Genomic DNA, 20,638 nt, shown 5'->3' with positions numbered 1-20,638 from the left:
CAAAAGCCAAACAAAAATGATAAAGTTAAAATTTTTTGTAAATTAAAGTCATCGCCATCGTGTTGTTTTTGGACATTTTTATTTAAAAATAATTTTTAAGAAATTAAAATGTGTGTATGATTCCCGTTTTAGGACCATTACTGTGTTTGAATTGTGATAATTAAAGAAAATAAAATTTCCTCAAATTTTCATTACTGTAATCTGGACACTTGTGGTAAATTTCCTCCCTCTTTTTATTTCATGCAAATGTGCATAAATTCAGTAAAACAAAAGTTATCATTATGTATACTTATAATTTTGTGCTGAAATATGACCAAACTTGAATGTTTTTTGTGTGTGTGTGTGTGTGTGTGTGAGAGATACCAAATGTTAATCAGAGTAACAGCATTCATTTATGAACAGCTTCTCCTGTCCTCATAGTCACATTTATTCAGGAAGGAAATGCAAATGGTTTGTAGACCACACACCCCAAAGCAGCTTTCTTATTGACTCGCTGAGCTAGTGCTTCGTTTGCAGACATCAGTTGATCAAATGCAAAATTGTGAACCCAGTAAAAGAGAAACTGTTCTTTGAAGTGTTGATCTTTGCCCAGGGCCTTGTTTGTTAAGGTGTTAAGTCAGAGATCCAAAACACTGTATCCTCACACAGCACTGAATTATAGAGTCAATGTTTTTGGATATAGACATTGATGTTTCTTTGCATTATCTTTCAGCCATCTTTCTGATAGTCCCCATATAACGATCCACCAGCTTGAGGATCCAGAGAGAGAAGCGGAGGAGGAGTGAGATTGCCTGGAGAGACTGTACTCAAAGTGTGTAAAGTTTACATGTTTATTATGCATTTGCTTTTATTTATTTTTAAAGAAGTTTTATGGTTCTAGTTCGTCTGCGAAGGATGTTTTAAAAGCACAAAGTGTGCGCCTATTTTGTGTTATTGTGATGTCCAAGCCATTTCATCAAGTTCATTTGTTCTAAAAAAAGAAAAAAAGGAGACTCAAGGAATAATTCACTTGAAAATTTTTTTTTTTTTTTTTGGAAAATGTACTAAGGCCATCCAGTAACTGGATGAGTTTGTTTCTTCATCGGAACAATTTTGCATCACATCAGTTGCTCACCAAAGGATCATCTGCAGTGAATGGGTGCCGTCAGTAATCCACACAACTCTGGTACATCAATTAACAATTGCAAAGTGAGAAGTTGTGTGTTTGTGGGAAGTTAAAAAGATATTTTTAACTTCAAACTTACCTTCAGCTAAAATCTGAGTCCTCTGTAATTACTGTAATATTAATTTCTTAAGTGAAAAAGTCTGAATCAGGATGGAAATATACACAGATCAATCAAGGTTTACAAGTGAAAACAGTCCAAAACAAACAGTTCTAAACCAATATGTTGGTGGATTTTGACATGAGAGGACAACAGGAGATGGACTTTCTCACTGAAGGAAGCGTTATTATTGATTATGGAATTGATGGTTTGAAATTAAAACACCCTAATGATGGATTTGTTTCTTATAAACACACATCTTTTGAGATATTAATTGATGGATTCATTGCCTGGATCACCATTGTTTTGACTCTCATTCTGACGGCACCCATTCACTGCAGAGCATCGATTGGTGTGCAAATGATGCAATGCTACATTTCTTCAAATCTGTTCTGATGAAGAAAGAAACTCATCAACATCTTGGATGTCCTGAGGGTGAGTAACTTTCCATTTTGGGATAAAATGTTCCATTCGGTTTCCAGCTGTTAGCATCTGCTCATGACAGTTTCAGCATGTTCAGAATTGGTATTTGTCAGTTTGAACCAGCATCTCTTGTAATAAACCACAATGCTCTTCCTAGATATCACTAACCATCTGATTTTGTGCACGACCAGGCACCTGCGTTCTGAAAACAACCCATAGATAGTTTATTGATTTTAATCACAATGTCGTCAGTGCAACTGTTACATACCAAGTTGAAGACATGCCACAAATAAAACACATACTCTTATAACACAATTAAAGGACTGCTTCATTTTGGCTTTACCGTAATAGTTACAAATATTTACAGGGCAAACATGTACACTATTTATTGGGCAGGTGCATTTTACAAAGATGTGCCTTGTTCTCCACCAAAGGGACTGTCACCATCCTGAATGTCACAAGATGTGAAAGTAGGAGATCTGGAATGCCATATTTGTCAAGTCTCAGCAGAACATAACACACGGAGAATACAAAATATAGGGAATAACATAACGAGGGTACTGGAAATAATTGAAAAGTTGCTTCTGAGCGATGCAGCTGAAATCCATGGGTGCTGGAGTAGAAATACTGTTTTACAACAACAACAAAAAACAAAACGGTTGAATAAGAAGTGGATCCTTTACCAAATGCCCTCCAAGGGAAGATTTGCTTACAATGTTATATTGCCCTTTCTGTATAATTACTAAAACGAATTCACAGGCAACCATTCATGCATGTGCACAAAGGAACAAAAAAATGATGTAAGCGGTGGTCTTTTAATGTTAAGAAAAATAATGGTTGGTTATACTGGATATTAGGAGTCAGTGCAAAATAGGGTGAAACCAGCAGATGCAAATCATGCCGGAGGCCGAGCTGGAAGGTGTGCCTTACAGAAAGCTTTTACCACACACATGGTACATCTTTAAACGTGAGGAAACATGCACCCGAGGGAGGACATCTAATGGACCGATGAGGAACGAATGTAAATCTCACACATTAGCATTGTTATTGATACTATCATTTATATAAGGCCTCCCTTGCATTATTCGTCAAGGTTGCCGAAATGAAGAGAGAGTAGTTTTTTACACTTAGGACATGCATGCAAATAACTTACATTTATATTCTCAAGTACAAGCACGTTTGGACCTTTGATAAGCCGCCCTCCTTAATGTCCAGTATTGAAGTTCGACAGACTGATTTCATCGTAATATTTAGTGTGTCGCGCTTCCCGAATTACTGCGTGAAGCACGGCAGTCAACATAGTGCATGTGATCGGAAGTATTGCGGCTAGAAATGAAATACGGCGGAGCACTTCACTGACGATGGATGCGTGAAAACAACTGGACGTGTTCGATTTACACGTCTCACGTTGTTGCATGTTGGAAATTAAACGGATATACTCTAAACTCTTTAGCGGTTAACGTTCTCATGCATACTAGTTGTTCGATCACACAAAGAAAGTTCGTTTAAAAGTAGTCCAGACATGTTACTCTTGTGGAAATGAGAGTGGAAACGGATGACTGGTTCAGTCCGGAGCATGCCTCACTTCTGCATGTCGCACTGCAAGAGCAGCACGATGGACGGGTCGCTCTTGGCGGCTTCTTTGAACTCGTCTAGTGAGATCTGGTCGTCGTTGTTCTTATCCATCTTGCTGAAGATCCGATCCACTCTCTGCTCTGGTGTCAGACCGTCCTCGTTCATCTTCATCATTATCACCGTGCCCACCATTTTATAAATAGCCTTCACACAGAGAGGAGAAAAGATGGCTTTAATGACACGAGGAGGCGCTGAGATTGCCAGTATTCGTGCTGAAATGTCCTTCTTATTTATTTATTTTTCTTTTCAGTTTTGCCATTGGCACTTTCCATAAATATGACGCATGTTAATTTTAAATGAAGTTGAAGTGTGTGAATTCTGTGCCACTAGCATCACCAAGCAAATCACGTCCAGGCCCGTTGGGTCACTCAGATATACAGATCGCAACTCTGTTCGATGCTGTTAGTGGTGCAAACGTCACACACCTTTAAACAAGTCCATATGAAACGAAATAAGGGTGGATCTGCAACCTTGCTACTCAATCTGACATTTATTTATTATTTCATGCGTGACCCTGGAGCACAAAAGCAGTCTTAAGTCTCTGGGGTATATTTGTAGCAATAGCCAACAATACATTGTTTGTGTCAAAATTATTTTACTTTTATCACTAAAATCATTAGGATATTAAGTAAAGATCATGTTCCATGAAGATATTTTGTAAACTTCCTACTGTAAATATATCAAAACGTAATTTTTGATTATTAATATGCATTGCTAAGAATTTTATGTGGACAACTTTAAACATGATTTTCTCAATATTTAGATTGCACCCTCAGATTCCAGATTTTCAAATAGTTCTATCTATTCTATCTTCTTCTATCCAAATATTGTCCTATCATAACACATACATCAATGGAAAGTGTATTTATTCAGTTTTTAGATGATGTATAAATCTCATGTATAAATTTCTTAAAATGTACCCTTAAGAATGGTTTTGTGCTCCAGGGGCACAAATAACAAAATTGCAGTGTCTCTGTTCAGAAGTGTCCTAAAATCAAATGGTAATAAATCAAATGAATAAAAAATGTCTTTTATTAGCATCTGTCACCTTTTCTGTCATTAGAACTATTAGATATCAAATAAATTCTCACATTAATGGGAAATAAACACACTAATTAAAGATTAATCTGGGTCTCTGTTCTGACGTGTACTAATTGGCTGCAAAAACTGCAAACTTCATTTAAAATTTCTAAGAAATCTGTTGAAAATAAAAGCACTATTTTAGGATGAATCTTCAACCTTTTTGCTTATTCTGATGTTTTAATTTAATTTATTACATCGTATTTATTGCTCAGAAATCAAAATTACAGTGTCTCTGTTCAGATGTGTCTTAAAGTTAAATAGTAATGCATAAAATTAATAGAAAATAAATCTTTAGTGACATTTTGAGTTATGAGAACTATTAGATATTATCAAATAAATTCTCACATTTATTTTGAAATAAACATAGTAATTAAAGATGAAACTCAACCTTATTTGTATTAATTGTATTCATTATTTAATATTTATTTATAAAAACATCTTAATCTCAGGGTCTCTGTTCTAACGTTACAATTTTTGGCTGAAAAACAACAAAATTCATGTACAACTGAAAAGATCTTCTTCATAGCATTGGAAGCATTGTATTGTGTTATGAGAACTATTAGACATTATCATATAAATAGTTTTCTTCAATTTATTGAAAATAATTAATCTTCAACCTTGTTGCCCATTCCAACATTTATTGAATTCATTTATTACCTATGTATTACCTGTATTGCTCAAATATCAAAATCACATGGTATTTGTTCAGACATCTTAAATATTGCTTGCAAAAATTGCAGAGCTTATATTTTATTTTAAAATAAATTGGATTCACCTTTAATACAAATTGTTAACATCAAGTTATTGGAATGAAGGCATAATAGTTTACAATAAAAACAAAATGAATCTCCAACCTTGTTACTCATTCAGACATGTTTTTATTAATCATATATATTATATGTTTATTATTTTATACCTTTATTTTGGGTTTCCCCTAAAACAAGCAGTTTTCTGCAGTCTTTTGGAAATAAAAGCACTAATTTAACTACCTTTTTACTTATGCTTATTTATTTTATTATTTGATTTGATTATTTATTGCTCAATTATCAAAATCTCAAGGTGTTTTGATGCATAGACATAATTCTGGTCGCAGATATTACAAACCTGAGATAAAATAATTGCAATATTTTTAGTTTGACTTCCTGGTGCCGTTTTGTACACTATTTGTGGGAAGTGCTTTTTTTAATAAGAGGCATTCATTCCATGCATATAAAGGGGTTTTCTGTACCTCTATAATCTCCAGCATCTCCACTCGAGTGATCTTGCCGTCTCCATCCAGGTCGTACATGTTGAAGGCCCAGTTGAGCTTCTGCTCGAAGCTTCCCCGTGACGTGATGGACAGGGCGCAGATGAACTCTCTGAAGTCGATAGTACCGTCACTATTCTTATCAAAGGTCCTGAACGCATGCTGCGCAAACTTAGATGCATCACCATAAGGGAAGAACTGCAGGAAAAAGAAAATGAGATTTGTCAATATTTTCACTGTTTTATTTTCAAATTCTTCTAAGCGTCTGCCCACAGACAGCTCTGGATGGACATGAACGTCAGTAAATAATGACAGCGTTTTAATTTTTGAGTGAACTGTTCCTTTAAGAGGGATTTGTGGACACTTATTGATTTTCATGTCTGAATATTTCTATAGCCGCCACAGCAGGTTCTGTTCTTTGCTTCTGGTTCATTCCTTGGCAGTTCATTCAAAAATAAGTGGGCACTGCGCAGTGTGTACAAGTAAATCTAACAGCGTGTTTCACTGAGGTCCTCACATCTCACAGTCGTTCTATGAATACAATTTCACAGACGGCCGCTTTTACTAGTTTGTGCTTCTCTGCAGTAAAATGTATAACCCTACTGTCTCATATTGAACATATTATGACACTTACTTTCTTTTTTGTAGCTCTTTTCCTTTTCTGACCTTTTGATTTAATCCATCTACATTTTTATTTTTTTTACTTGCATGGTTATTTTCAATAATCCTTGAAGTAGAATTTTATATTTGCTGGTTGCTAAAGTCTTCTGAATCATTGCCACGTCTGAATAATTTTTTTCAGGCTCTGTTTTTTTTTTTTTCAATGTCTTCTTTTTGCCTGACTTTTTTTTTTTATTAAACCAGTTATATTTTTTTTAAAACAAAGAAAAATATCATATTATTTCAACTTTTTTTTTTTTTTTTAACAGAACCAGCTTCTTTTTTTCTTTGACATTTTCCTGATCTTTATATTAAATATATATTTTTGCATGGTTAATTTAAATAATCTTCGCAGTGAAATTTCAAATTATTTCAAATTTAGTGGCTGTCAAAGTTGCAATGCAATTAAAAGGGAGTCATGAACAGTTGCCCGGATATTTCTTGTTTATTTATTTTTTTGTTTTATGTTTTTTTTACAGACCCCAACATTTTTTTGCTCTTTTTTTATTATTAAATCTAGATTTTTTCAAAGCTTGCATGGTTGTATGGTTACTATCAATAATCCTCAAAGTAGAGATATCTATATATAATGTAATGTATAATGTTTTTTTTTCAGCAGAAGAAAGTCAAACAGGTTAGCAACAACATGAGGGAAAATGATGATAGAAGATTAATCTCTGGGTGAACTATCCCATTAGTAAAAGCCCCAGTTAGAGGGTAATAGTGGTAATGGTGATCTTTGAATTGAGTTCAGATCAATAGATTCTCACCTTAACATAGAGCTGCTGGAACTCATCCAGGTTTAGTCGACCGCTGGGACAGTCTTTCAGGAAGCCCTTGTACCACTGCTTGAGCTCATGTTCATTAAACTCTGTGTTCTTCACAAGGTCCTCCATCACCTCAGGGGTGAGTTTGCTGTTCTGTTTTCCCATGATTACTGCATGAGAAACACAGAAATAATGCGGTTATAGAACGTTCTTCCAGGTATCTAATAAGAGATGCGGGTGTAGATTTGAAATCCATGTATAGACACTGATATCAATATATAGAGCGACAACATAAACTGTCACAAAATAATCTTTTTTAAAAGTTTTAGTTTTTGTGGTTGGTCACACGGTTTAAAAGCTAGTGCTGATAATCTGTATGAGCTTTAGCCATTACAAACCATGTATTGGTAGGAGGTTTGCGGAAATATAGCAATAATATCAAATAATATGTACACTGTAAAATATACAGTATATATATATATATATTTCAAAGTTGTAAATAAAGATTATTGGAGTACTTTTAAAAGACAGTACTTTTTTATTTTTTTTTCTACTTCAGAATTTTACATTTAATGTAGTGTGAATTTGTAATTATTTGTGAAATTCACTAGTATTTTTTGAGTAAAAATTGTTTCTACATCATTTTTGAGTACACAAATTTGCTGAAATAATGCTAATTCTAAACAATATTTATGTTTTAAAAATAATCACTCTTAAACATTTTATAAATTATTATAAAATGTGTGACGTCCAACGATTTTATATATATACTCTTGACAATGTTGATTTTTTTATTATTTTTTATTATGCATTACATTATTAGCCAATAAGGCCGGTACCCAATTGCATGAAACTTTTTAATTTATATATGTGACCCTGGAGCACAAAACCAGTGATAAGTCTCTGGAGTATATTTGTAGCAATAGCCGAAATTACTTTGTATGGGTCAAAATTATCGATTTTTCTTTTATGCCAAAAATTATTAGGATATTAAGTAAAGATCATGTTCCATGAAGATATTTTGTAAATTTCCCACTGTAAATATATTAAAACTAAATTTCTGATCAGTAATATGCAATACTAAGAATTCATTTGGGGACTTTAAAGATGATTTTCTCAGTATTTTTTTTTTTTTTTTTTTTTTTGCATTCTCAGATTCCAGATTTTCAAATAGTTGTATCTCAACCAAATATTGTCAAATCATAACAAACCATACATCAATGGAAAACATATTTATTCAGCATTTATTCACACACACACACACACACATATATATATAGGCTATAGAAAGATATAATGAAAAGTGCATTGTCATTTGAGGTTTTCTCAATGTAAGATCTTTCTTGCAACTGCAGGCCTATATTTTGTTACTTTTTAAATATGAAATTGAAGTTATTGCCAATAATTGGGCTAATGGACAATAAACAGAATGATACCACATTCTGTCAGTTCCAAAAATATTATTTGTGCCTAACACATTGGAAATTTCATTTTCCCAGAAAATCGCCTACTTCCGCATTGCAAAATAAGCTAGATTTATAAAGAAGAAGCAATTTGATGTCAAACATATCCTATTATTTCAAATATGAATGCAAATGTATAGGCTATTTACAACTATCTCCGCAATATAATGCACACAAAGTAGGCTACTATTAAATGATGGACGCAATGATGTCAAGTGTGATCTGCTCATCTCCAGCGGCCTGACTGTTGTGCTTCTGGAAATAGATCAAAGTCACAAGAGTTTGTGTGTAAATGGGCATCAGGTAAAACAGGCTCCAAACAGGGAAGGAGGGGTTGGAGAGGAGCTCTTTATTTCCATCTGGAGCGTCTGTCTGTGTTTGCAGCCTCTCCTGCATCAAACCTGAGCGTGAAAAACAGCAGCCTCGAACACATTTGATAAGAATGCTGCTTTAATTACAGACTGTCAGGAATTATTACCCAAGACCCAATCTCATGTCACTCTTATGTAATAGTGCTGAGGCTTTTTCAAGCTCCAATGGCTGAACGAATGACCTTGAGAAGGGAAACCAGTGGGAAGCGATGCAGAATAACTATCCGTGATCTTTAACGGAGGAATTTCTGGACTTCACGACTTGAAGATCCGTTGAAGAGCATCCTGTCACCATCTGTGCGTTTGCTTTAGATGCTGTTTATACATCACGAGCCTTTTGGTGTGACAGAATATGGGTAGAACAGCATTTGCATATACGTGTATAACCGAGCCTAATAACATTTACCATCCCAAACGGGCATTTTCGTGTGTTTTTATTGATGCACCACTGTGAATCTGCACCATTCCGCCAGAGCCGCAGAGAAAAGACGCAGTACCTTGTGCATTGCACTGCGCTCATATCACATCAGAAATCTCTAATCTCAAGTGAGGCTGGGAAACATCAGTGCATCTCTCAAATTCATCACACAATACCAAAGGTTCGTCTCTGAGCAAATTGGCAGTAACAAGCAACCAGTGAGCTTTTGTCGCCAAAAGCATCACATATACCTACTAAAGCTTAATACACCTTTAACCTGCGCAAAGTGCTCAAATCAGGCCACGCAGGCTAGTAATAATGCATGCGAGTAGTCACTCGTGCATGCATTCATTCATTCACACGTTCACCCATTCACCATTGACGCCTGTCAGATCGTTTCGCTGCATTAAATGGCAAAAGCAAAAAAAGCAACGCACATGACTGCGACGCTCATAAATGTTTCACAGTCGCACATGCACACATGCATCGCCTCTTACCTTCAAGTAACGCGTTGGAGGCTGATGGAAACGTGCTGGTGCTCGCAAACCGTCCGGTTTCGCGTGTGTCGAACCCAAATTCCTGGGATTCGTCGCGTTTACTGAACGCCAAATAATGTGTAAAGGTGATTCCAAGCTGACACGAGCCCGCTTCCGTCTGTGTGTGTGCGCTATGCGACGCGAGACATGCGGCATGCAGCGAGCATCACCACCACGCTATGCTGCTCCTCGCCTGCGTTTGCGCAAATTGGATGCTTGCAACCCTGCTCTTAGGGAGCTCGTGACAGTAAACAGTCGATTTACCACAGAATGCATGCTTTACGTGCGAATCTGTTGGTGCACGGTCTTTATTACTAGCTACCTATTGCGAATTCTCAAAGACTCCAATGAGATATGTGAGGGAATAATACCAGTTTATTTGAGATCAGCCTCATTTACTCCCATTTTCTGTAAATGTGTTCATCTGACCTATAGTTAAATTCCAGAACACAGACAGTATTCTTCTTTTTTCGTATTCAAAGTCGCATGCACTTTACATAATTTTAGAAATTATTTTTATTTAGAACCAGATATTTTCTACAAATAGTGTAACCAAACATGCAGGGGAATAAAGAAATGACAGAAAAATGTATATTCTAAACGATTGCATTGCTTTCTGGTTTTTACTTTTAGGCATTAGACAAAGATTAGAGAATTTTGGGTCAGTTTGAGCCCAGAATATTGAGTTAAAGAAGTGAAAGAAAACAGCTGGTAAATGTGTTCGAATCTTAGGCTGTTGATACACGGCACAACTTTTTGGACAATATTGCCATCAACGGGCGACCAGGTGAGACACAGGCCCACGACCGATGTAAAGTATCCAGATAGAAATGTGTTACCCATTCTCATTGGGAAAGTGCTCAAGCAACATTGCTCAGAAAGTTGCCTCGTCTATCATCATCAGCCTTAGAATGTTTAAATGCTCGGAATTCTAAACATCCTGGTTTGTAGTGCAAATATTTAATGTTTACATAAAAAAAATAAACAACATGAATATGAGGCATATTTAAATGATTTTCTAGTGACTTCTAGAAAGCTAATAGAGCAGAGATATTGTATTAAACGGATTCTGTTTGAAGGAAGGTTAAAGAAGGATTTCTTTAATCACTTACGAATGTAGTCTGCTTCCTGTTTGAGTCTTAAACTCAACAGCTGTACCAGCCAATTAAGCGGTTAGAAAACAGTTGTATATTTATATGATTTTGCTCACATTTATTTTAATTGGCTTCAGCCTTTCAAGTCATTTTAGTGGAAACACAAGACCTACTTCTGTAGCAGAAGAGAGCAAGATAGTTTTATATAAACTATAAATCATCTCTGTTCTGGCTCAAAAAATATACATATTGACACATTTAGAAGATGCTTTTATCCAAGGAGACTTACAGCTGATGAGCAAAAGCGATTCATCACATTATAATAATGATTTCACTGGCAAAGCAGAACATCTGTTACCAAAAGTGTTTCACAGTTGAAGCATTGTGTCGGACTACTTTGTATAAAAATACAAACATGCATTTTTAAATGGCAATTTATAATTGAGCCAGAAACAATATATTTGTGAAAATATGACATGTTTATTTGTTTTCCCTCAATGTGACAGTAGAACTTAAGATTCTCATTTCTGTGCCATTTATTTGATGTTTATACCAGTCCTCAAAGCATTGACATCAGTCTCCTGTGAGAAAACAATCTTACAAATGCATTAAAAACTATTAATGCTTCATCAACACTTACATATAAGCATCTTTGATGAACCAAACATCTTGTACCAATCATGTAGGCTCTGTGGAGGTCTGACGTCAACATTTGGAGAAAAAAAGGAAAGAATGAGATCCTTTTCCCCTCTGATGTAACACGGCCCATGTTCCATCCATTTATGCTTCTATTCCTGTAGATGAAGCAGGGTTTCCTTCTTACCTGCTGTGATGTTTTGTGGGCAGTGATGCGGGTTGAAGTGAATGAGTGAAATCAGGATGTGAGTGAATCACTGGGGTTCACTGAACATGACGGCGGTGCAGAATAATCCTCAGGATCCGGTGACTCAGCTGGGTTTAGTGAAGAGTACAGTGCTTGAATGATGGAGGGACTCGTGCATGACAACATCAACATATTTCATATAACTTTCTATATTCTGTCAGTGGATTCAAGTGTTGGGTTGATGTCATTGCCTTTCAAAATATCTTTGTTCCATGAAATATAGAACATCAGAAAATGTTTTAATCAAAAAACTTGTGCTTCATTTATTATGGTATTAACACTTGAGAGAAAGAATATGTACCAGATGTTTTCTCTTAATTCCAACTGATTGTGTTGACAGTATTTAACTTATTTTAGATAAACATCGGGTATGAAAACGTACTCTACACCACCGTTCAAAAGTTGGAGGTCAGAAATATTTTTCTGAAACAACTAAAACTTTAGCAAAGATGCATTAAAATGATCAATAGTGACAGTAAAGACATTTATAATGTTATAAAAGTTTTATACATCAAATAAATGCTGTTCTTTTGAACTTCTGAAATACTGAACTTGAACTTCAAAGATTAAAAAAAGTTTTCACAAATATATAAAGCAGCAAAACTTTTCATCATTATTAAGAGCGCCAAATCAGCATATTAAAATTATTTCTGAAGGACACATTAATGATGCTTAAAATTCAGCTTTACATATAAAATACATTCAAATAGAAAGATGTTATTCTGAATTGTAGATCTATTTATGTAGATATAAATGATGATGAGCGTGAGATACTTCTTTTGAAAACATCTAGACATTTTGAAGACAACATTTTGAACGGTAGTCTATATATATCAGCAAATAAATAGGCATAATTAGTCATGTTTTTTTTTTATCTATTAATGTAACCCCTGTTTTGAACTAATGAAACACTGCGGTTGTGTGGGTGTTGAATTTCTTAGAATTGTAATTCAGTTAATTCCTCTTCCTGCCATTGTAATTTAAATAAATCTCTTTCTCTTGAACTGAGTGGCATTTAATTTCATTACCTCAAATAAAATAGCCAAGTTTTTTTAACAAATTAAAACAGAACATTATTTAGAGATCGAATGCTCTATTAAAATCAACAGTGCTGAGCTGATACAGGAACAATGCTTCTGGAGGTCACCATTCCTGGCTTCAGCTGCCAATGGGAGAACAAGCTTTCAGTATACAGCCATAATATCTAATTATAACTAAATAAGATAATCCGCCGGGTCAGCTGACATTTAATCAATAACAGACGTGATGGATGAATGCAGCAGCTGCTTTAAAGAGCAGTGCGGAGAATAGAAAGAGAGTGATAAATAGGTAATAGAATTCACTGTAGCCACATACGTGAGATTTAGAAGGGGCTGACCTTAAATCTGGTTCTCCCCTTTTCTTTGCATTTTCATTGTGGGAGGCTGAGGATAGTGATTTGAAAGTTAAGCACAAAACTGTCACTGCTACCCTTTCAAACAGTATAATATACCTTTAAAGTGCTAAAATAACTTTTGGCACCTCAGTGACAATTTTAGAACTTTTTTTTCTGTAAGTGTACTGTAAAATATTTTATGAGTGTTCAAACTGCTCTTTGTGAGTGCAGTCATAAAAAAGTGCATGTACAGTGATCACAAGCAACTTAAGGAAATTACTTGGCGTAAGAATGCTGTAATCATAAACATCTACATGTTTGTAATTCAAACTGTTTGGAAGGATGCTTGTTGAATTTCATAAAACAAAAGTAAATAATAAAGTATCATTTTTAAGTAGATTCTTATTGTACAATTATTAGTTAAAATGTTTACTGAAGATTTCTGGCAAAAAAAACCCAACAACAACAGTAATGAATATGTGGTTTTTTGTGTAATTTTTGTGCAAATAATTACAAAGACATGTCATTTGATGCATTGAATAAAAAAAAAAAAAAACGTTTAAAAAAAAAAGTTTTCTCCACCTGTTTATTAGGTTGACATTATTATATTTATTTTTAGATCAATATGCCTGATCAGATATATCAGAAAATATGATTTTATATTTCAATTCTTTTAATCAGCAAGGATGCATCAAATTGATTAAAAGTGACAGCTGTATTTCTAATCCTACAAAAGATCTATATTTTTAAATAATGTCATTCCTTTAAACTATTACTAAAGGAATCCTAGGGCAAAAAGACTGAAACTGTATCTTCATTCAGTTTTTTTGTATTATATATATTGTTATACAGCCTTTTTATTATTACAATTAAATCAAATAAAAGTTTTGTTACTCAAATGTAGATACACATTCCCTATGCAATATGACAATTTTTATGAATAAGATTTTCTTTCACAGTTGTATTTTCACACTCTTATTATCCCTTATTAACAATGCAGTTAATTATAGCTGCTGTTGTCCTTTTGTTTCAGATATGTGTATTATTCTTCACCTTCACCGAATGCACGTCTAGAGCTACAGAAGTCTGAGTCTTCACACACAGGTTCAGTCCTCTCATTAGACTAAAGCATTGAGTGCAGGAGAAGACAAGTGCTTTTGCCATGGATACACACACATTAACATCCATCTCCCTCACACCATTCAGCAAGAGCCTGCATTAAGCAGCTATAGACACTGAATGAAAGCACTACACATAATCAAATACAACGAGCACAACTAAATAATGCTAACCTTCTCACCTTACCTTCCAGTCAAAGCCAAAGCAATAAGAATATGACAAAAGCATGCAGGAAAGCTTCAGTAGAGTTGCTTTTCTCATCATCCACGGCATGTCATGAAACCAAAGCGTGTGTTTCAGAGTTCATGATGCTGCCCAGTCCTTGTTGTCATGGAAACAAGCATCCAGATCCTGGGCTGCTTCCCATCACATGTTCATAAAACATTCTTCCGTAAAGCTAATATGTAAGCTGCTGGCTGTCATTATATATGTCAACATTAACTCTATTATTTAATGAGAACATCTGGCTGACTCATTATCAAATGCTTCTTTATCTGACTTTACATGGATGCACACATTAGACTAACATGGGTAGTATTAGTTGCAAAGAAACTGCATTGCATCGAAATGGAAACAATAAAAAATGAAGAAGGAAAGAAAAAATACAAACAGATAAACCAAGGACAAGTTAATGAGGGAGAATGGTTTCATTGTCCTTAAGAAATGTGTTGTTATTATTATTATTATTATTATTATTATTATTATTTAGACATTTTAAGAGATTTTACATTTATTGGAAATCTCAGCGAGAAATACTCAAGTCTATGCAAAGGGTTAAGAAATTTGTTCTTGTGAACAAGAAAGATAATGAACAGTTCAACAGCATGGACACTGCCAGAAAAGAAAGAAAGAAAGAAAAATAAAGTTTTAATCACACTTTATAAAATAAAATCTATATCAACTTAATTTTTTCACAATTTTAAGAAATACACATGAGAATCCTCCCATAAAAAATAAACAAATCAATAAAACCATGCTTTTTAATATTTTGAATACATTTTAGCAAATATATTTTGTGGTTTTATCCATATATGGATTGGGGGCTGGATCCTATGCTTATCTGTCAGACGAGCAGTATTTTCCAGTGAGTATTAATGCAGTGAACACTGTACAAAATTGTTTCATTAATATTAACATCTAGGGTATATGTGTTATAAAACACCCTATAAGCGATATTACCTTATTTTACTTTCAAAACAAAACTATCATTTAACAGTTTAATTTCTGCATTTGAACGCATTTGTAGTTTGTCAAGTCGTTTATACTGTTAAGCCACGCCTAGCTTCTCACTATTCATGAGGGAGAGTGCGAATTACGCTAAACTCATGAATATAAATTAAGTGATTCTGACGTTGTTTGCTGACTGGAGCGGAGAGGCACGTCAGATAATTAATATTCATGAGTAATCGCTCCCCTTGTTCAAAGACCACGCCCACCCGCTCAGTTCACGGGGCACTTTCAACAAAGTTTCCGCAGTTTGAATCAACATGGCTCTTGAACTCCGGTTCTGTGTGAAAAATAAGCTTCTATTGAAGCCAGCTCTGCCTTGTACTGTCAGCTGTATTAAAAGAGGTAATTGCTTTACATGACCCTTGAATGACTTTGTTTCATTTTGTGTCTTTGACACTGACATTCTGGCAAGAGAAAAAGAGAAATGTTATAAATGTCTCGAATAAAATCAATATCAAAAAAAGTTTTATCTTAAAGTAGAACAGGTTTTTATTTCCTTTTTCTCTTGACTCTTGTCTTTAATGTAAGTCAGTGGTTCAACTGCTATTACAGAATTTATGATAATACTGTAATTTTAGTTTGTTGGACAGTATTTACATAAATGATCATCAGTTTTGATCGAGGTACTTAAACATACATATAAAACCACTACTAGAGAAAACAAGCCTTGTTAAAACGTAGCTCTTGATTAAAAAACATATAGCTTGTGAGTTTCAACCACTGTGACAACTAGCCCCGGTCTCCCATTGAACAGGTGTTTAACCTAAGTTTATTGAGGTCATTCAACACTTACAAGATGGAGAGTTACGAAAGATCTACAGCAGCAATGTTTACCAGCAATATCTGAGGGGAAATTGTTTTAAAGTAAATCATGCACCGTTTTTTTCTTTTGAGTGTAGCCATCACACAATGTGCAGTTTCTTTCAGTAGCTCTTGGCTTCCAAATCCCAGTTTGTTTTGAGCACAATGTCTTGTTTTACAGATTTGTACAAAAATGGATTACAGAGGGTGAACTTTGTGACCTTAATCGCGGTGCTAAAGGTAAGCACTTTTATTAGATTATTAGTGCAGTGTTTATTGGTGTTATATAGTGTGCTTAAAGGAATATTTCACCCAAAAATGAAAATTTGCTGAAACTTTACTTACCCTCAGGTCGTCCAAGAGTTTGTTTCTTCATCAGAACAGATTTGGAGAAATGTAGCATTCCATCACTTGCTCGAGAATAGATCCTCTGCAGTGAATGGGTGCCGTCAGAATGAGAGTCCCATCAGCTGAGTACATCACAGTAACCCACAAGTAATCCAAACCTCTCCAGCACACCATGCAATTATTGTCTTATGAAGCCTTTTTTTTATTGTAATGTTTTTAATCAGCAGTTTGGACTCTCATTCTGACGGCACCCATTCACTATTGAGGATCAATTGGTGAGCAAGTGATGTAATGCTCAATTTCTCCAAATCTGTTCTGATGAAGAAACCAACTCATCTACAGTTTTGATGGCCTAAGGGTGAGCAATTTATTTAATGCTCTTGTTGTACTTTTGGGAATAAGGTCAAAATAGTGACAATGCGTGTTAAATTACTTTGTTATACGTGCTGCAAATAAAGCAGTATTGGACTCTGGAATAGATTATTGGAGAAGAAATCACACTGCAGCTGGGAAACTCTTCTACCTGTAAGAAAAAATTTAGTAGGTTGTACAAAATAGATGTTGCTGTATTAGTGATGCACTTTTAATCAGTTATGGGAGTTGACTAATTTCTTTAATCAAAGACCTGCATCTTAAAAAGTATTCCTGAAGTGTTTAAAGCTGGAGTGTAAAATTTGTGCACCACTAATGCTACCAAAAAAACAATCCAAACATGCATTATTAGATGAGTCACTGATGCTTAGGCAAGACAGGATGTGCCATGTTTTGAATATCATCATGTGATTTGTTTCTGCCGTCCTTTATTAAGAAGGGTCATTAAAAATAATTTATGCACACAAAACATGACATGCTTTGCTTAAACAGTTAATGTCAGTGCTTTGACCAGGTATGAGTAAAAAAAAAAAAAAACATTGTATTATGAAGTGATGAATTATTTATTAAATACCTGATGTTGATGCAACACTCGATAAGCTGTTCGATGTGTTTGCTAAATAACAAAACACTAATTTAATTAGCAGATGGTTTATCAGTAAATAGAATTTCAATGCAGCTTGTTAGATGACATATTGCTACAGATGTGAATGTAGGTTACCATTATGTTATGCATCCAAAATTTTGTGAGTTGAGAATTTTATTGTGTTTTAATTTGATGTTTTATGCAAATTTGGTACATGGTAGGATGCAGACACTTGCAAAGCATGTGGGGACACAGCAGACTGCACTTTTGAGGAGCTGTGTGATCGAGTAAGTCTGTTTTCTGTTTGTTTCACCATCCTCCACTGAAATGAACTGTATTAGTGAGTAATGTGTTGTTTTTTACTGTTAGCCAATAGGAGCCAGCGACTACATGGAGATATCGGCTGTGTTTGTTTTCACTGGAAACATTCCTTTGCTCACCTTAAACAAGAAGACGCAAGCCAGACACTTCATAACTATCATTGATGGACTCTATGAGCACAAAGTTTAAGTCATGGTGAAACACTTGTGATTTCTGTTGGAAGGTTTTAAAGGAACGTCTCACAGTTCGGGGAATATCTCCACAGGTATGGGTCGTGCTGCAGGCCGAAGCTCCATTAGATGATCTGTTTGTTCAAGAACATCACAACCATCATGACACTCATGTTTTATTGGATAATCAGGGCATTTCAAGGGTAAGTTACAAACGGTTTCCTATTCATATTCTTTGAGAATTAAATAAGGAACCTTTTTGTTGCAAGCTGAAATTTGGGGGTTGGTACGATATTTTATTTAATTTAATTCATTTTTTTATAGTAAATTTTGTGCAATATTATTTATTACACCTAAACAGAACAGTTTTGTATTTGAATTTTAAAATGCAAATCATTCCTGTGATCAAAGATGATTTTTTAATCATTACTCCAGTCTTTAGTATCACATGATCTTTCAGAAATCTTTCTGCAATTCATGATTCTTTGATGAAAAGAAAGTTCAAAAGGACAGCATTTGTTTGAAATCTTTTGGAACATAAATGTCTTCATTGTCAATTTTTCTTACTTTATTGTATCCTTGTTGAATAAAAGTTCTAATATCTTTGATATCAGGGTACTGGCCAAAATGAGAGTAAATGAATTGAGAATGTTTGGTTTCGTTATAGCGGGTGGGATGTGCTTAATTGTCATGAAAATAAAATGCTCTATTAATACTGCAAAATAAAACTCTTTACTCGTCTTTAAAAAAAAAAAAATAGTTTGCCCCAAAATTAACATTTGATGAAATTTTACTCAAACTCAGGCCATCCAAGAAGTAGAGGAGTTTGTTGCTCCTCAGAACTGTTTCGGAGAAATGTAGCATTGCATCACTTGCTCAGCAATGGATGCCCTGCAGTGAATGGGTGCCATCAGAATGAGTCCAATCAGTTGATAAAAAATATCACAATAATACACAAGTTATCCACACCACTCCACTCCAGTCCATCAGTTACAATCTTGTTATTAAGCCAAAAACTTTGTTTTTTAACTTCAGACTGTTGCCTCTGGCTAAAATACAAGTCCATAATCCATAATATTGCTTTCTTTATTGAAAACAAACTCATCTGCATCTTGGATGATCTGAGGGGGAGTCAGTTTTTAGGTTAACTATAACTTTAAAAATGTTTAGATTTTTATCCTTGGTGTGTTGATGATCTCTTCACATTGATGGGTGGCAGTGATTTGATTTTCTCTTTTAATGCATCAGGATACAGGCAGCTCACTGGCGATCTTTACAGGAGAAGAGGAGGTGTTCGCCTTCCAGAGGACAATATCTCGCCTTACTGAGATGCAAACAGAGGAGTACTGGGTTGCAGGAGATCGGAGCTCTAAGTAGCTTTTATCATTACTAACTCCATATACAGTGGCCATCTCAACTATCATAAGACTCAGCCTCTCATGAGGTTCTGGGATCAACTCCATTTTGATTTGGTGAGGATTGTATTTTAATATGGAATAATGCTCCACTTTATAAACGAACATGCAAACATGAACGACAGACTAGCCTCTTTTTGAGGTTTGGTCTTGAATTATAAGTTGTTTTGTTGGAAGGATGTGGATCTGCCAAAGATGTATTTTGAAATCAGGCTGCCTTTCTGGTTATTTAAATTGTTTGTGGAATATTTTATTGACAACCTATAGTTGTCAGATAGCTGATATGCAACCTTAAAATTGTTTGCATTAAAATTATTTGAACTTTTATTGATGTCTGATTGTTCTGAAGCTTTCTCTAGTGCTTCTGTTTACAGGTAGGTTTACATGGTTTATTCATCATTATTTGTGTCCAAGACATAATATGAGAATATTAGTCATGCATATTTAAGTATAATGAAGGAGACATGTTCGGACCTTTGCTAAATCAATCTCATACTTAGGATGAAGAATTTGTTCAAACCCTAAATTTTATGTATTACATTGTGGCGGGTATCTTGTCTGTAGCAGACATTGTTCATGAGTGATGCCACAAATCTGTCAGAGTAAAGTTACTTTTCTACACTATTTTATTTTATTGTTCTCAGAGTTATTTTTATTTAATATTCCTATTAATATATATATATATATATATATATATATATATATATATATATATATATATATATATATATATATATATATATATATATATATATATATATAAATCCTTAATTAAAAAATGCCTCTACTAAAAAATAAAGAAATAAGTAGAACTTTAAAAATAAGTAAAATAAATCAAATAAAAAAATAACAATTACACTTCTATGAGATAAAGATTGCATTCATAGCTGGATAAAAGCAGGTCACATAAAAAAGAATAACAATATGCCTAATTTAATAATGATACAGTAATGATGCTGTAATATTTTTTAAATAATAATTACAATAATAAAAACATTTATTTTAATCTATACAATTTAATAAAAAATAAACCTATTACAGCAGATACCAACAGGACCTA

The 20,638-nt window shown here is 34.4% G+C and overlaps 1 protein-coding gene across 1 annotated transcript; it reads right to left on the bottom strand.

The window, feature by feature from the left end:
* Window positions 1–1,885: 1,885 nt before the first annotated feature.
* Window positions 1,886–10,079, bottom strand: LOC127976325 (visinin-like protein 1). Its single transcript, XM_052580680.1, has 4 exons — window positions 9,826–10,079; window positions 7,080–7,246; window positions 5,632–5,847; window positions 1,886–3,464 (listed from the first exon to the last, which is right to left on the bottom strand). Exons 2-4 carry the CDS (start codon window positions 7,239–7,241, stop codon window positions 3,267–3,269), a joined length of 576 nt encoding a protein of 191 aa, XP_052436640.1. The 5' UTR covers window positions 7,242–7,246; window positions 9,826–10,079; the 3' UTR covers window positions 1,886–3,266.
* Window positions 10,080–20,638: the final 10,559 nt, after the last annotated feature.

Source organism: Carassius gibelio, chromosome B17 (assembly GCF_023724105.1).
Source record: "Carassius gibelio isolate Cgi1373 ecotype wild population from Czech Republic chromosome B17, carGib1.2-hapl.c, whole genome shotgun sequence".
In the NCBI taxonomy this organism is placed as follows: Eukaryota; Metazoa; Chordata; class Actinopteri; order Cypriniformes; family Cyprinidae; genus Carassius; species Carassius gibelio.
Note: the sequence above shows the minus strand (reverse complement) of the source record. Positions and strands in the feature narration are given on the sequence as shown.